This window comes from Heterodontus francisci, chromosome 10 (genome assembly GCF_036365525.1).
Source record: "Heterodontus francisci isolate sHetFra1 chromosome 10, sHetFra1.hap1, whole genome shotgun sequence".
In the NCBI taxonomy this organism is placed as follows: Eukaryota; Metazoa; Chordata; class Chondrichthyes; order Heterodontiformes; family Heterodontidae; genus Heterodontus; species Heterodontus francisci.
In genome coordinates, this window is record NC_090380.1 from 108,254,926 (window position 1) to 108,272,192 (window position 17,267).

Genomic DNA, 17,267 nt, shown 5'->3' on the forward strand with positions numbered 1-17,267 from the left:
AGCCCTACACTTGATCTTTACTTTTCTACTCGTGTTTAGTTTGAAGCAGTTTGTTGGATGTACCTTTCTCGTTATTTCTACTGTTTTATATACCAGTTACAAATTTGCAGTCTAGCCTTAGATATTCTCTCGGATCCAGAGGTGCGAATGCCCTGCATTTTAAAGTGTGCTCTTAATGCCCAATGTCGAACTATACAATCGCATCAGCTGGGCTGGATGCACAGATCCTTCTTCAATCTTTTCGAACATGGACCAAGCGCGTACTTGGTGAGAGGGGGCTAGACAAGAGTTGTTAACCTGCTTTAATTTCACATCAAGTGAACAACCACAACTTGCATTTATATAGCGCCTTTAGCGTAGTGAAATAACCCAAGTGCTTCACAGTAGAGTTCTCAGAAAAACCCGACACGAGCCACATCAGGAGATATTAGGACAGATGACCAAAAGCTTGGTCAAAGTGATTGGTTTTAAGAAGCATCTTAAAGGAGAAGAGAGAGGTAGCAAGGAGGTCAGGTTTAGGGAGAGAATTCTAGAGCTTAGGGCCTTGACAGCTTAAATCATGGCCACCAATGACGGAGCTCTGAAAATCGGGGATGCGCAAAGAGGCCAGGTGGTGGTTTCAGGGATAGGGAGAGGCGAACCTATGGAGGGATTTGAAAACAAAGATGATAATTTTAAAAGTGAGGTGTTTCTGGAGCAGGAGCCAGTGTAGGTCGGCAGCACAGGGGTGATGGGTGAACAGGACATGGTGTCTTGAGTCTTGGATGAGCTTAAATTTATTGACAATCAACATACAGAGCAAGTCCACTTAATAGAAAATCATACAAGTTGCATCAGGTAATAATACAAAATATTGAAAGTGCTATGTTTTCCTAACTCAGTGGGCTATCTTGCTTGACTTAAATAGAAAAACTTCTGAACACTCCTTCATTTTAAGCGTCTCTCAGGCTTTTCTGGGATGGCTGCCATATAGCCTTTTGTTTCAAAAACCTGGCTGATTGCCCATGTCCCTGTCTCTTATTTTGCTCTGTTAAGTCAGAAAGAGATTGGATACTATCCAGCAGAAGGGGTGTGACGTGCGCTTCATTGCTGAGACATACTAATGAATTGCCTGTTATTTACACTCTATGGGAAAACAACTTCTTAACTGTTAACTGCCTCACAGTTTTGTATAAAAAAACTTGCATACACTTTGCTTTCAAACACAACTTTTAACGGTAACCTTTTCCCCCCAAAACCAAAAGAATGGTCAAAAAGTGACAACACCACTAAATTTGCCTTTCAGCCACCATTTCCTTGTACATTTTAATGCCTTTGGTCAAACTTACATGGCTCTTCTCTGAACTGCCACAATGCCTTGAACGGCTCCCCCCCGCACTTTGGTGACCAGAATCGGACACAATAGTCAAGGCGCTTTGACCGAAGAACCAGGAATTGTGCCTTCCTCAGACCCTGGCCTCTTGTGCATCCCCCATTCCCTTTTTCCCACCACTGGTGGCCGTGCCTTTAGAAGTCTTGGCCGTATGCTCTGGAGTTCCCTCACTGAACCTTTACACTTCTCTCTGCATCTGTAAGACCCTCCTTAAAATCCACCTCTGACCAAACTTTTAGTTACCCTCCTAATAGTTAGTCCTTTGTCTCGGCTTTCCTTTTTGTCTGATTACACTTCTGTAAAGCACCTTGGGATGTTCTTCTATGTTAAATGAGTAGAAGGTAGACATTTAATACCATTGACTGCAATGGAACTGAATGTCAGCCACTGTGTATTATGGGCGGTCAATCTGCTACTGTCTGTTTTGTGCCACCACTACCTTTCTACCCTGATGTGTTGTTGTTATAATAGGAGTTGTGGTACAGTTTGAGCAAGAATCGATCACCACTTGGAGAGGCAAAATTTGATTAGGATTAGTCAGCATGGCTTTGTCAGAGGGAGGTCATGCCTAACAAATTTGATTGAATTTTTTGAGCATGTGACCAGGTGTGTAGATGAGGGTAGTGCAGTTGATGTAGTTTACATGGATTTCAGCAAAGCCTTTGACAAGGTCCCACATGGGAGACTTATCAAGAAAGCAAATGCACATGGGATACAAGATAACTTGATAAGGTGGATTCAACATTGGTTTAGCTGTAGGAGACAGAGAGTGATGACAGACGGCTGTTTTAGTGACTGGAAGACAGTGTCCAGTGGCATACCACAGGGATCTGTGCTGAGTCCCCTATTGTCATTTATATAAACGACATAGATGACTATGTGGGGGGTAGGATCAGTAAGTTCGTGGATGACACAAAGATTGGCCGAGTGGTTAACAGTGAGGTGGAGTGTCTTAGGTTACAGGAAGATATAGACGGGATGGTCAAATGGGCAGAAAAGTGGCAGATGGAATTTAACGCTGAAAAGTGTGAGGTGATACACTTTGGAAGGAGTAATGTGGCACGGAAGTATTCAATGAATGGCCTGACACTGGGAAGTTCCGAGGAACAAAGGGACCTTGGCGTGTTTGTCCATAGATCTCTGAAGGCAGAAGGGCAGGTTAATAGGGTGGTGAAAAAGACATATGGGACACTTGCCCTTATCAATCGAGGCATAGATTACAAAAGTAGGGAGGTCATGTTGGAGTTGTACAGAACTTTGGTAAGGCCACAGCTGGAGTACTGTGTGCAATTCTAGTCACCACATTATAGGAAGGATGTGATTGCACTGGAGGGGGTGCAGAGGCGATTCACCAGGATGTTGCCTGGGATGGAACATTTAAGCTATGAAGAGAGGTTGGATAGGCTTGGGTTGTTTTCGCTGGAGCAAAGAAGACTGAGGGGTGACCTGATCGAGGTGTACAAGATTATGAGGGGCGTGGACAGGGTGGATAGGGAGCAGCTGTTCCCCTTAGTTGAAGGGTCAGTTACGAGGGGTCACAAGTTTAAGGTGAGGGGCGGGAGGTTTAAGGGGGATTTGAGGAAGAACTTTTTTACCCAGAGGGTGGTGACGGTCTGGAATGCACTGCCTGGGTGGGTGGTAGAGGCAGGTTGCCTCACATCCTTTAAAAAGTACCTGGATGTGCACTTGGCACGTCATAACATTCAAGGCTATGGGCCAAGTGCTGGCAAATGGGATTAGGTAGACAGCTCAGGTGTTTTAATGCATCGGTGCAGACTCAATGGGCCGAAGGGCCTCTTCTGCACTGTATTATTCTGTGAAGACTTCCTTCAACTTGTACCCGACTGTTCTGGCCATTAGTTCAACATTGTATTTGATTGAGTGCAATTTGATACTCAATAACTCCAGCACCAAGAAGTGTGTGCCAGTTATCTGAAGCTGAGGCCAAGCTATTCAATTCAATTATACACTTGGACATAGCATGTACAGCACAGAAACAGGCCATTCAGCCCAACTGGTCCATGTTGGTGTTTATGCCCTACATGAGCTTCCTCCAACTTCATCCAACCCTATCAGCATATCCTTCTGTTCCTTTCTCCAATATGTACTTATCTAGCTTCCTGTTTAATTCTAACAGCCTCAACGACTCCCTATGGTAGCGAGTTCTACATTCTAACCACTGTCTGTCTAAGGAAACTTCTCTTGAATTCTCTACTTGATTTATTAGTGACTATCTTCAGCTTTACACACTTGCATAAGTGAATATATCTTCTCTGCATCTACACGATCAAACCATTTCATAACCCTAAATACTGCAATCAAATCACTCCTTCAGCCTTCTCCAGCCCCAGCCTATTCAATCTTTCCTGATCGTTATATCCTCTCAGTCCTGCTATCATTCTTGTAGATAATTTTTGCACCTTCTCTACTGCCTTGGAATTTATAATGTAAAAAGTTGACACGAAAGTCAGACAAAATCATGGGAATAGGAAGTAAAGTTTTGTGGATAAGAAGTGTGCATACAAACTCATTTTTTCATGCATTATAAATAAATAGAACAGTGATAGATCGACAGACAAGCAGACTATCAATCCACAGAATTCCCAATGGAGAATGGATATCCTGAATAAAATCAAATCAACATTTCATTTATGAAAGGAAAATACTGCAGATGCTGGAAATCTAAAATAAACACAGAAAATGCTGGAAATACTCAGCATGTCAGGCAGCATCTGTGGAGAAAGAAACAGAGTTAATGTTTCAGGTCATTGACCTTCCATCAGAACAGGTGAAAGGTCACAGATCTGAAGTGTTTAGTCTATTTTTCTCTCTCTACAGATGCTGCCTGACCTGCTGAGTATTTCCAGCATTTTCTGCTTTTGTTTCAGCATTTCATATGTTGGTGTGACATACACAATCCACACAACAGAATGAAGCATAACATTCATATCAGATAAATAATCCTGCTAATTTAATGAAGGAAAGATGAGCAATTGAAATCATAGTAACAAACAACGTCGCGTGAAACTGATATAGCACCTTTAATGTAGTAAAATGTCCCAAGGCGTTCCACAGAAGCGTCATCAGACAAAATTTGACACTGAACCAAAGATGGAGATATCAGGACAGATGGCCAAAAGCTTGGTCAAAGAGGTAGGTTTTCAAAAGCATCTTAAAGGAGGAGAAAGAAGTGGAGAGGTCTAGAAATGACATTCCAGAGCTTAGGGCCTAGGCATTATTACCTGAGCCATGAGCAAATTGGTGTTGGGTAAATAAAAGTAGAGAGTTAAATGTGTGGCTGAAAGATTGGTGTGGGAGAAATGAGTTTCGATTCATGGGGCACTGGCACCAGTACTGGGGAAAGTGAGAGTTGTACCGTTGAGCCTGTCTTCACCTGAACCGTGCTGGGACCAGTGTTCTGGCGAGTCGTATAACTAGGGTGGTAGAGAGGGCTTTAAACTAAATAGTGGGGGGAAGGGATCAAGTGAGAGAAAACGTGATAATTTAAAGAGAGAAGAGAAGGCAAGAGAGCAAGGTAGCAATAAGGATAATGATAATCAGAGTGTGGCAGGAAGGCCTCAAAGCATATAAACTTAAGAATGCATCAGCAGCTAAAGTTAGAGGTTGTGAAAATAATAAGGACAGAATTGAAGGCATTCTATCTGAATGCGCACAGCATTCGCAACAAGATAGATGAACTGACAGCACAAATAGAAGGAACAGGTATGATCTACTTGCCATAACGGAGACAAGGCTACACAGTGACGAAGGCTGGGAACTGAATGTTCAAGGGTATTTGACATTTAGGAAGGATAGGCAAAAAGGAAAAGGAGGTGGGGTAGCGCTGTTAATAAAGGATGAGATCAGTACATTAGTAAGAGAGGATCTTAGATCGAAAGATCAAGATGTAGAATCAGTTTGGGTAGAGCTAAGGAACAGCAAGGGGCAAAAACATTGGTAGGAGTTGTTTATAGGCCACCAAACAGTAGTGGTAATGTAGGGCACAGTATAAATCAGGAAATTAGAGGTGCATGTAACAAGGGTCATACAGTGATCATGGGGGGTATTCAATCTACATATAGACTGGGTAAACCAGAGGATGGATTCCTGAAATATATATGAGATGGTTTTCTAGAACAGCATGTTGAGGAACCAGCTGGAGAATGGGCTATTTTAGGTCTGGAATTATGCCATGAGAAAGGGCTAATTAATAATCTCGTTATAAAGGAGCCTTAGGGAAGAGTGACCATAATATAATAGAATTTAAAGTTTGAAAGTAATGTAGTTCAATCTGAAACTATGGTCTTAAATCTAAACAAAAGAAACTACAAAGGTATAAGGTGCAAGTTGGCTGTGGTAGATTGGGAAACTGCATTAGAAGCTATGACGGGAGACAGGTAATTTACTGGCATGCATTGAGACAATAGGATTAAATGGGTCATTCTCAGGTTGGCAGATTGTGACGAGTGGGGTACCACAAGGATCAGTGCTTAGGCCCCAAAATATTCACAATCTATATCAATGATTTGGATGTGGGGACCAAATGTAATATTCCCAAATTTGCTGGTGACACAAAACTAGGTGGGAATGTGAGTTGTGAGGAGGATGCAAAGAGGCTTCAAGAGGATTTAGACAGGCTAAATGAGTGAGCGAGAACATGGCAGATGGAATATAATGTGGAAAAATGTAAAGTTATCCACTTTGGTAGGAAAAACAGAAATGCGAAGTATCTATTAAATGGTAAGAGATTGGGAAGTGTTGATGTCCAAAGGTACCTAGGTGTCCTTGTTCATAAGTCACTGAAAGCTAACATGCAGGTGCAGCAAGCAATTAGAAAGGCAAATGGTATGTTGGCCTTTATTGCAAGAGGATTTGAGTCCAGGAGTAAATTCTTGCTGCAATTTGTATAGAGCTTTGGTGAGACCGCACCTGGAGTATTGTGTACAGTTTTGGTCTCGTTACCTAAGAAAGGATATAACTGCCATAGACGGAGTGCAACGAAGGTTCACCAGACTGATTCTTGGGATGCGGGATTATCCTATGAGGAGAGATTAAGGAGGCTGGGCCTGCATGAGTTTAGAAGAATGAAGGGTAATCTTATTGAAACATGCAAAATACTTACAGGGCTCGACAGGGTTGATGCAGGAAGGATGTTTCTCCTGGCTGGGGGGATCTGGACCTGGGGACAATGTCTCAGAATAAGGGGTAAGCCATTTAGGACTGAGATAAGGAGGAACTTCTTCACTTAGAGGGTGGTGAATCTTTGGAATTCTCTACCCCAGAGGACTGTGGAGGCTCAGTCATTGAGTATGTTCAAAATAGAGATTGATAGATTTCTAGTTATTAAACCTATCAAGGGATATGGGGATAGTGTGGGAAAATGGTGTTGAGGTAGATGATCAGCCATAATCTTGTTGAATGGTGGAGCAGGCTGGAGGGGCTGAATGGCCTACTCCTGCTCCTATTTCCTATGTTCCTAAGATGGAAATTGGAGATGGTGCAAGAAGCCAGAATTGGAGCAGCACAAATAAAAATCAGCACTTACTTTCAAATTCGTGCACTTCAACATCGCGATCTGAAGATACGATGGTGACCCCGTAGTTTTGATGAACTAAAAACAGATAAAATGGAGAAGTCACTAAGCGAGGTTGTGTTGAGTATTACAAGCTGCAATGTTTGAGGATGTTGGTCCAAGCACACTGCCAATTAAACCTTTCATTAAGTGAACTCAGCACACAGTTACATCCCCAGCACACTTAAAAAGGCACTCAATATTTACGTCCTCTCCCGCCTAATATTCTGAAGTTGCTGACTCATTTTAAACTCCATGGGCACAACAAACAACAGCAACTTGCACATATATAGTCGCTTTAACATAATAAAATATCCCAACGTGCTTCACAGGAGTGTAAGGAGGCAAAAAACTAGCACTGAACTACATATGGAGACATTAGGATAGGTGACCAAATGCTTGATCAAAGAGGTAGATCTGAATGAGTGTCTTAAAGAAGAAGAGAGAGGTGGTGAGGTGGAGGTTTGGGGAGGGAATTCCAGAGCTTAGGGCCAAGACAACTGAAGGCATGGTCGCCAATGGTGGTTTGAAGAGCTCTTAGTACCCAAACCATTCTTTATCTGTGAACCTAAACTGTGACAATGGGCAGACTTACTATCTACCGATGGCATCCCAGCTGTGTACATCCCATCCTCACCCAATGTCCACATTTACAGCAGGGGTCACTGAACGCTGATCAGGAGCAGGAACTGGGCTTATTCCACCCCTCTCCTTTACCTCCAAACCCACAGGTTTCAAAGCTAATTACAGTGTGCCTACCAGCACCCTCAGACCAAAATCTCCACAGGACTTGCTGTTTTCCACACTAATGCCTTGTTCCCACCTCTCTCCCTCTTCTACGGTCATCTCTGACGAGTACAGTTCATATTACAAAAATATTCATATTCAGCCTCCATATTACAAAAAGTGATATTGAGGTACCGGAGAAGGTGCAAAAAAAGTTTGTCAAGGACGATAGCAGAACTGAGAGATTATTGCAACCAGGGAAGACCAAACAGGCTCGGACTCTTCAAGCAAAGGCTGATGGGTGACCTAATAGAGGTCATTAAAATTACGAAGGGGATTGAAGGGGTAGACATAGAGATGCTATCCACGGTTGGAGGATCCAAGACTAGGGACTGTAATTATAAGATAGTCACTGATTAATCCAATAAGGAATTATGCTTGTGAAAAGCATTATATCTGAGTCCAATCATGCTCTCACCTAACACGCACTTTCCTGCAAGGGTGATAGGAAAACAGTCAAGGTTCGAAATACCCACCCAACTCCCAATTCCAAGAGCACTGGTTGAGATCACTAACTCAGCACACACTCATACTGAATGTGGCTCCTTCTGCTTCTACCATAAGCCAACCAGATGCTTGCACCCCTTCTCCTGCTTTGAAACAATCCAGTACCAAGGCACATTCACAGCACTTGGCGGACCAGCATAAAACGGCATTTACAGATGCCAAAGAACAAGTAGTGCCCTTCCCTTTAAATACCCATGACTATACTGCTGCCACTCCTCAGGAGAGAAGTCATCTGCAGCAACTGCTTCTCAATCCTGAGGAAATGCTGTCAGGTTACCACCATAAAGGAGACTTGCAAGGATGTCAGCTGTGGCTTAGTGGGTAGCACTTTCACCTCTTAGTTGGAAGGTTGAGAGTTCAAGTTCCCCTCCAGATACTTGAGTGGAAAATCTAGGCTGACACTCCAGTGCAGTACTGAGGGAGTGCTGCACTCTTGAAGGTACTGCCTTTTGGATGAGGTCTCAAACTGCCCATCTCAGGTGGGCGTAAAAGATCCCATGGCATTATTTTCGAACAAGAAACAGGGGGTTTCCTCCCAGTGTCCTGGCCAATATTTATCTCTCAACTGACATCATTAAAAGAAAACAGATTATCTTGTCATTATTACATTGTTGTTTACAGGACCTTGCTGTGCTTAAATTGGCTGCCACATTTCCCACATTTTAGCATTAATTACCCTTCAAAAAGTACTTCATTGGTTGTGAAGTGTTTTGGTAAATCCTAAGGTCGTGAAAGGCAAGATATGGATTTCTTTTTCTCTCTACAGCAGCTCCCTGGCCATCCTTCCTATTCTGGAAGTAGGGCTGGCTCACAACTGTGGTTGCTAAGCAACACACACTTCAGGGGTCAGATTGTTCTCAAACTAGTCATTATAAAAATGAAGAATAAAGTCCCCAAAATTCTACTGAGGCTGGGGACCAAATGACAATTTCAAAACTGAGACTGACAGATTTTTGTGAAGTAAGGATGTTCAGGGGTATGGTACCAAGGCAGGTGAATGGCATTCAGATACAAATCAGCAATGATCTAATTGAATGGCGGAACAGTCCAGAGGAGATGAATGGCTTACTCCTGCTCCTATATTCGTATGAGCTGGGATTCTTTGAACGTTTTACACATCATTAACCACACACTTGTCTTGGTCCATTTTGCTTATAAAACCCACCCAATTTTCGTGCAATTTGCTCATCTCCAGACACTCTAGCACATCTCCACATAAACTAACACAGCTCCCATGGGATTTGTCATGGTAAGTCGGATGATGCGCTGTTTTACAATGACTGCAGCACTGTATCAAACAGTACACTATTTAGTATTCTGCTGTTTAGAAGGAGCTAGGCTTAACTTGACCCTATCCCTTTAAGGCCAGAAATACTAATTACTGTAAACTGCTGTATCTTAGGCCAATTGGAGGAAAATTGCTGAGGAAGGTTTGTCAGATGCTCATTAGTTCGCCAGCCCCTCCCCTTGAGGAAACTGTTATTGTCATGGTCAGAACAAGCAAGTGTAAGATGACCATCTTCTTTGTTATATATTTAAAATGACTATTTATTCAGCGGTAGGTTCGATATTTGTCCAGTTGTGCTATGTTGCCGTTTATGAATATCAACAGCTTGCATTTATAAAGCGCCTTTAATGTAGTGAAACATCCAAAGGCATTTCACAGGAGCATAATCAAACAAAATTTTAAACTGAGCCACATAAGGTGATATTAGGACAGGTGAACAAAACCTTAGTCAAAGAGGTGGGTTATCAAAGACTGTCCTAAAGGAGGAGTTGTAGAGAGGCAGAGAGGATTAGTAAGGGAATTCCAGAGGTTAGGGCTTAGGCAGATGAAGGTACTGCTACCAATGATGGAGAGATTAAATTCAGGGATGCATGAGGCCAGAACTGGAGGAGCGCAGAGATCTTGGGAGGGTTATGGGGCTGGAGGAGATTACAGAAATAGGGAGGGGGTGAGGCCATGGAGGGATTTGAAAGCACCGGATGAGAATTTTAAAAATGAGGTGCTGCTGGACCAGGAGCTCAGCGAGCATAGGGATGATGTGATGGCTGAATGGGACCTGGTACGGCTTTTCATAATGTAACACTTTTGATTGGGATACGTTTGCTAAACTGCAAGACCTGTCTGTATTTCTGTTAAGTAAACATGATGCGAGTTCATACAGGTGCTATATAGAAGTTAAAGATATTTTGGTATTGTACGTTCCTGCAGAGTTCCTTTGTTTCTTTACATCCTTTCTTTGAAGTACGGCATGAAAATGTGGGTGAGAGAAAATGCCCCAGACATGACACAAGTGCACAAAAAACATACATTTATACTTTTCAAATTAAAGTATGGGTGTACAGTAAATGCAGTTCCACAGGCATCCATATCGTGCCTAAGTGACCAAATATCATGTATGCCTAGACTCCAGACAGTGAGCACCACTGACAGCTCATCCTGTCCTCACGCAACATTTACATACTTGCACTTTCTAGTAGGATCCACACTCATTGATCAAGACTGGAAACTTTGGCTGATATTTCTCCTTCAAGGTCAGGACACATTGGGGATAAATGTTGCACCCCACTGAAACTCTTAAGCAAAAACAACTAACTCGGGACAAATTATGAATGAATACAGAACCGTCCGAGTCTGACTGGCTCAGTGACGTACTGTGATGCAATGGGCCATTGGGACTCAATGGGCCACCAGCCTCTCATGTCTCTTGAATATTGTTTTCTTTTTATGTATTAATGCATCTTCATCCATGTTCCTGCCTCTAGAAAAGAAGACAACTGGTGGTTGTCTTATGCTGCTCGTGTGCAGGAAGACATTCTGAAGCATTTCACATAGGACCAGGAGCACACTATTCAACCACTTGAGCCTGTCCCTCAACTCCATTGACCCTCCTTAGATTTGGCGAGACATGACAGAATTAGGCAGAGAATTCCATAGAATTGTTCTTCTGATCCACAAAAATGAACTTAGTGTCATCAATCGCAGCTCAGTGAACTGGTTCAACTGATGACCTTCCCAAACAAACCCAGAGTCCTTTTGCTACAGAATTCTCCATGATGGTTATGCCAGGGAAGGAGGAATCAATGACGTGTGCAATGTAACAATTAAGGACAGATCCAGTGTTTTGCTTGATTACCTTTGTGGAGCAAAAACAAACTTGATAGAAACATTCCACAGGAGATTTAAAGGCTACATTTTCCTTTTGCATGAGGAAGCACAAATGCATCAAGGACAATGCAATCCCAGTAGAAATTGCTATCTGTTACCACGGTTCTGAGAATTACACCAATCCAAACTAGGGTTTGTGGAAAAAAAAGTGGCTTTATGTTTTTCAAGGCTTGTTAGATGCCAAGTTGGAGTTGGAGAGCAGTGGAAGAAGTGGGCAAAAAAGGAAAAAGGTGAGTATGGAACTCCAGGTTAGTTATAAAAAGAAAAAAAAGCAAGATTTCAAAGCATCAACACAGCACTCAAATATTACAGCTGTGGCTTGGTTGGTGGCCTTTAAGTCAGAAAGTTGTGGGTTCAAGCACCTCTCTAAAGATTGGAGCAGAAAGTTTCAGCTGACTGAGGGAGTGCTGCACTCTCTGAGGTACTGTCTTTCAGGTGAGACTTTAAACCATCTGCCCTCTCAGGTGGATGGAAGAGATCCCATGTTACTATTTTGAAGAAAGCAGGAGAGTTATCCCCAGTGTTCTGACCAATATTTATTCTTAAATCAGCATCACTAAAACAGATTATCTGGTCATTATCACATTGCTGTTTGTAGGACCATCTTCTTTGGCCTCCTTGTCTCGGGAGACAATGGGTAAGCGCCTAGAGGTGGTCAGTGGTTTGTGGAGCAGCGCCTGGAGTGGCTATAAAGGCCAATTCTAGAGTGACAGACTCTTCCACAGGCGCTGCAGATAAAATTGGTTCTCAGGGCTGTTAGACAGTTGGCTCTCCCCTTGCACTTCTGTCTTTTTTCCTGCCAACTGCTAAGTCTCTTCGACTCGTCACTCTTTAGCTCCACCTTTACGGCTGTCCGCCAGCTCTGGCGATCACTGGCAACTGACTCCCACGACTTATGGTCAATGTCACAGGACTTCATGTTGCATTTGCAGACGTCTTTAAAGCGGAGGCATGGACGGCCGGTGGGTCTGATACTGGTGATAAGCTTGCGGTACAATGCGTCCTTGGGATCCTGCCATCTTCCATGCGGCTCACATGGCCAAGCCATCTCAAGCGCCGCTGGCTCAGTAGGGTGTATATGCTGGCGATGTTGGCCGCCTTGCGGACTTCTGCATTTGGAGATACGGTCCTGCCACCTGATGCCAAGGATTTTCCGGAGGCAGCGAAGATGTAATGAGTTGAGACGTCACTCTTGGCTGACATACGTTGTCCAGGCCTCGCTGCCGTAGAGCCAGGTACTGAGGACACAGGCTTGAAACACTGAGACTTTTGTGTTCCGTGTCAGTGCACCATTTTCCCTCACCCTCTTGGCCAGTCTGGACATAGCAACGGACGCCTTTCCCATGCGCCTGTTGATTTCTGCATCGAAAGACAGGTTACTGGTGATAGTTGAGCCTAGGTAGGTGAACTCTTGAACCACTTCCAAAGCGTAGTCGCCGATTTTGATGGATAGAGTATTTCTGACGTCCTGTCCCATGATGTTCGTTATCTTGAAGCTGATGGTTAGGCCAAATTCGTTGCAGGCAGCCGCAATCCTGTCCATGAGTCTCTGCAGACACTCTTCTGTGTGTAAATTGGCTGCTGCATTTCCTACATTACAACAATGTCTACACTTCAAAACTATTTCATTGCCGGTAAAGTGCTTTGGAAGATTCTGAGGTCAGGAATGTGATGGAATACTCTCCACTTGCCAGGATAGGTGCAGTTCCAACAACACTCAAGGAGCTCAACACCATTCAGGACAAAGCAACCCGCTTGATTGGCACCCCATCCACCACCTTCAACATTCACTCCCTCCACCACTGATGTACAGTGGCGGCAGTGTGTACCATCTACAAGATGCACTGCAGCAACTCAATAATGCTCCTTCAGCAGCACTTTCCAAACCCACAATCTCTACCATCTAGAAGGATATGGGAACATCACCACCTGCAAATTCCTCTCCAAGTCACACACCATCCTGACTTGGAACTATATCGCCGTTCTTTCACTGTCGTGGGGTCAAAATCCTGGAACTCCCTTCCTAACAGCACTGTGGGTATACCTACACCCCAAAGACTGCAGCAGTTCAAGAAGGCAGCTCACCAACACCTTCCCACGGGCAATTAGGGATGGACAATAAATGCTGGCCTAGCCAGTGGCACCCACATCACACAAACAACTAAAAAAATGAAAGGCACCACATAAATGAAAGTTCTTTCTTTCTCTTCTGTTGCAGGGCAGTTTTCCATGCCATGGCATGATTGAGGTGTGCTGCCTAATCTATAGGCAGGGACAGTCACCCATTTGCATTTTATACCAGATGATCACCAGTGATTTAACTTTGATTCCACACGGTCCCTCCAAAGAGATATCACAGGAGTCAGCCACTTTGCAGTCCACATCTCCATTAAGGAGGTAGGTAATTGAAGCAGTATCCAGTAGCATAGATTTCTCCCACAATGATGGCTTTCCTCAAGGTACAGGGTATCATCAGATTTCTGTTTATAGGACCTTGCTGTATGGAAATTTTGTGTTTCCTACATCGCAACCCTGAACAGAAATGGCTATCGTTTCATCAATGAACAAATGATGCGGGACTCCCATCAGAAAAATTGAAGTGCAGCCTCGGAGCTGCAGATGATTCTTACATTCTCAAATACTCGAACATGACCCAGCCAGTGGAAGAAGGAAGTCAGGAGGGCTCTCAGCGACACAGGCTGCAGATTGGAAGGTAGCAAATGTCACCTCACTATTTAAAAAGGGAGGGAGAGTGAAAACGGGGAACTACAGACCTGTTAGCCTTACTTCAGTAGTAGGGAAAATGTTAGAATCTATTCTAAAGAATGTGATAAACGGACACTTGGATAATAATGATCTGATTAGGCAAAGTCAACATAGATTTATGAATGGGAAATCATGTTTAATGGACCTGTTGGAGTTTTTTGAGGATGTTACTAAGGGAGTTGGTGGACGTAGTATACTTGGGTTTTCAGAAGGCCTCCACAGGAGGTTGGTTAGCAAAAATAAAGCACATGGGATAGCAGGTAATATACTGGCATGAATTAAGGATTGGTTAACAGGCAGAAAACATACTTGACCTCATCTTCACCAATCTGCCTGTCACAGATGCATCTGTCCATGACAGTATTGGTAGGAGTGACCACCACACAGTCCCTGTGGAGACGAAGTTCCGACTTCACATTGAGGATACCATCCATCATGTTGTGTGGCACTACCACCGTGCTAAATGGGATAGATTTCGAACAGATCTAGCAATGCAAAACTGGACATCCATGAGGCGCTGTGGACCATCAGCAGCAGAAGAATTGTACTCGACCACAATCTGGAACCTCATGGCCCAGCATATCCCTAACTCTACCATTACCATCAAGCCGGGTGACCAACCCTAGTTCAATGAAGAGTGCAGGAGAACATGCCAGGAGCAGCACCAGGCATACCTCAAAATGAGGTGTCAGCCTGGTGAAGCTACAACACAGGACTATTGCATGCCAAACAGCAAAAGCAGTATGTGACAGACAGGGCTAAGCGATCCCACAACCAACGGATCAGATCTAAGCTCTGCAGTCCTGCCACATCCAGCCGTGAATGGTGGTGGACAATTAAACAACTAGCAGAAGGAGGAGGCTGCACAAATATCCCCATCCTCAATGATGGGGGAGCCCAGCACATCAGTGCAAAAGACAAGGCTGAAGCATTTACATGCATTTTCAGCCAGAAGTGCCGAGCGGATGATCCATCTCTGCCTCCTCCTGAGGTCCCCAGCATCACAGATCCTAGTCTTCAGCCAATCCAATTCAGTCCACGTGATAGCAAGAAAAGGCTAAAGGCACTGGATACTGCAAAGGCTATGGATCCTGAGAACATTCCAGCAATAGTACTGAAGACTTGTGCTGCAAAATTAGCTGCGCACTTGCCAAGCTATTCCAGTACAGCTACAACTCTGGCATCTACCCAGCAATGTGGAAAATTGCCCAGGTATGTCCTGTATACAAAAAGCAGGACAAGTCCAACCCAGCCAATTACCACCCCATCAGTCTACTCTTGATCATCAGCAACGTGATGAACGGGTTTATTGACAGTGCTATCAAGTGGCACTTGCTCAGTGACACTTAGTTTGGGTCCCGCCAGGGCCACTCAGCTCCTGACCTCAATACAGCCTTTGTCCAAACATGGACAAAAGAGCTGAACTCCAGAGGTGAGCTGAGAGTGGCTGCCCTCGACATTAAGGCAGCATTTGACTGAGCATGGCATCAAGGAGCCCTAGCAAAACTGGAGTCAATGGGAATCGGGGAGAAAACTCTCCACTGGTTGGAGTCATACTAGCACAAAGGAAGGTGGTTGTGGTTGTTGGAGGTCAATCATCGTAGTCCCAGGACATCACTGCAGGAGTTCCTCAGGGTAGTGTCCTAGGCCCAACAATCTTCAGCTGCTTCATCAATGACCTTCCCTCCGTCATAAGGTCAGAAGTGGGGATGTTTGCTGATGATTGCACAATGTTCAGCACTATTCGCGATTCCTCAGATACTGAAGCAGTCCGTGTAGAAATGCAGCAAGACCTGGACAATATCCAGGCTTGGGCTGATAAGTAGCAAGTAACATTCAGGCCAAACAAGTGCCAGGCAATGACCATCTCAAACAAGACAGAATCTAACCATCTCCACTTGATGTTCAGTGGCCTTACCAACACTGAAACCCGACTATCAACATCCTAGGGGTTACCGTTGGCCAGAAACTGAACTGGACCAACCACGTAAATACTGTAGCTACAAGAGCAGGTCAGAGGCTGGGAATTCTGCAGTGAGTAATTCACCTCCTGACTCCTCAGTGCCTATCTACCATCTACAAGGCATAATTCAGGAGTGTGATGGAATACTCTACACTTGCCTGGCTGAGTGCAGCTCCAACAGTACTCAAGAAGCTCAACACCATCCAGGAGAAAGCAGCCTGCTTGATCAGCACCCCATCCGCCACCTTCAACATTCACTGCCTTCATCACCAACGCACAATGGCAGCAGTGTGTATCCATCTACAGGATGCACTGCAGCAACTCATCAAGGCTCCTTCAACAGCACCTTCCAAACTCGCGGCATCTACTACCTAGCAGGATAAGGGCAGCAGATGCATGGGAGTACCACTATCTGCACGTTCCCCTCCAAGTCACACACCATCCTGACTTGGAACTATATCGGCGTTCCTTCATTGTCACTGGGTCAAAATCCTGGAACTCTGTTCCTAACAGTACTGTGGATGTACCTACCCCACATGGACTGCAACATTTCATGAAGGCAGCTTACCACCACCTTCTCAATGGCAATTAGGGATGGGCAATCAATGCTGGCCGAGCCAGCGTTGATCCCATGAACGAATAAAAAAAAGCTAGACATAAAAGATCCTGGTACTATTTTGAAGAAGAGCAGGGGATTTCACCAGGTATTTATGCCTTAACCAACACCAGAAAATTCGATCATCTGGTCACTATCACAGTGCTGTTTGTGGGAGCTTGCTCATGTAAAATGGCTGCCGTGTCGCCTGCATTACAACAGTGACTACACTGTAAAAAGTACTTCATTGGCTGTAAGGCATTTGTAATGTCCTGCGGTCATGAAGGGTGTTGTATAAAGGCAAGTCTTTCTTTCCAAATCAGAGCCAAGCATGATCTTCTCCTTATGCTCACTCTCACATTCCACTGCTTACCAATTAGGATATTAACCCTAGTTGATGTTCCTCCAAATGGTGAATTTACCAATTAAGCCAATGGGACAGGAAGGAAAAAAGAGGGAAGAGATTTCTATAATGCTTTGCTGATTATTTCTCACAAAGGCTTCAAGTCAAATTAATGACTTACTCAAGTGATT

At 44.1% G+C, this 17,267-nt stretch overlaps 1 protein-coding gene across 2 annotated transcripts in view; it reads right to left on the reverse strand.

Annotated features, from left to right (window-relative positions):
- The window catches only part of LOC137374713 (junctional adhesion molecule B-like), an 88,177-nt gene that overhangs the window by 43,771 nt on the left and 27,139 nt on the right, over positions 1–17,267 (reverse strand). For both annotated transcript variants that reach the window (XM_068041257.1, XM_068041256.1), the window contains exon 2: positions 6,918–6,983. In XM_068041257.1, the coding sequence (XP_067897358.1) occupies positions 6,918–6,983 (66 nt within the window). The remainder of the gene's footprint in view (positions 1–6,917; positions 6,984–17,267) is intronic.